This window comes from Eimeria mitis, genomic scaffold, assembly GCF_000499745.2.
Source record: "Eimeria mitis Houghton genomic scaffold, Emh_scaff10855, whole genome shotgun sequence".
In the NCBI taxonomy this organism is placed as follows: domain Eukaryota; phylum Apicomplexa; class Conoidasida; order Eucoccidiorida; family Eimeriidae; genus Eimeria; species Eimeria mitis.
Genome location: NW_013567509.1, coordinates 1 through 391, shown reverse-complemented (window position 1 = coordinate 391; position 391 = coordinate 1). Strand labels below are relative to the sequence as shown.

At 59.3% G+C, this 391-nt stretch overlaps 1 protein-coding gene across 1 annotated transcript in view; it reads right to left on the bottom strand.

Annotated features, from left to right (window-relative positions):
- Positions 1–280, bottom strand: part of EMH_0099800 (uncharacterized protein) — a gene marked incomplete at both ends in the record, with an annotated part of 991 nt that extends 711 nt beyond the window's left edge. Inside the window, one exon of the mRNA XM_013494240.1 lies at positions 2–280. Coding sequence (XP_013349694.1) covers positions 2–280 — 279 coding nt within the window. The remainder of the gene's footprint in view (position 1) is intronic.
- Positions 281–391: the final 111 nt, after the last annotated feature.

Genomic DNA, 391 nt, shown 5'->3' with positions numbered 1-391 from the left:
CAGCAGAAGCAGCACGACGAGTTGAGGAGAGAAACACAAAGTTTCGTTGGTGCTGCTGCTGCTGCTGCTGTTGTTCTTGTTGCTGTGGTTCCTGCTGCTGTTGCTGCTGCTGTTGCGGCTGCTGCTGCTGCTCTTTCTGCAGCAGTGCTGCAGCAAGTAGGTTGACCTGTACGCGGTGCAGCAGCAGCAGCAGCAGCAGCAGCACCACGCAGCTGACTGTCCTCGCCACTACGTTTGCTGCTAGACCCTGGAAGCAAGCTTCCTTCTGCTGCGGCGTCATTCTGCTGCTGTGCTGCGGCTCCCGCAGCAGCCGGGTGTATGCATCGACGGGGAATGCTGCTTCTAGCTGCTGCTGCTGCTGCTGCTGCAGCTGCTGCAGCAGCAGCAGCAA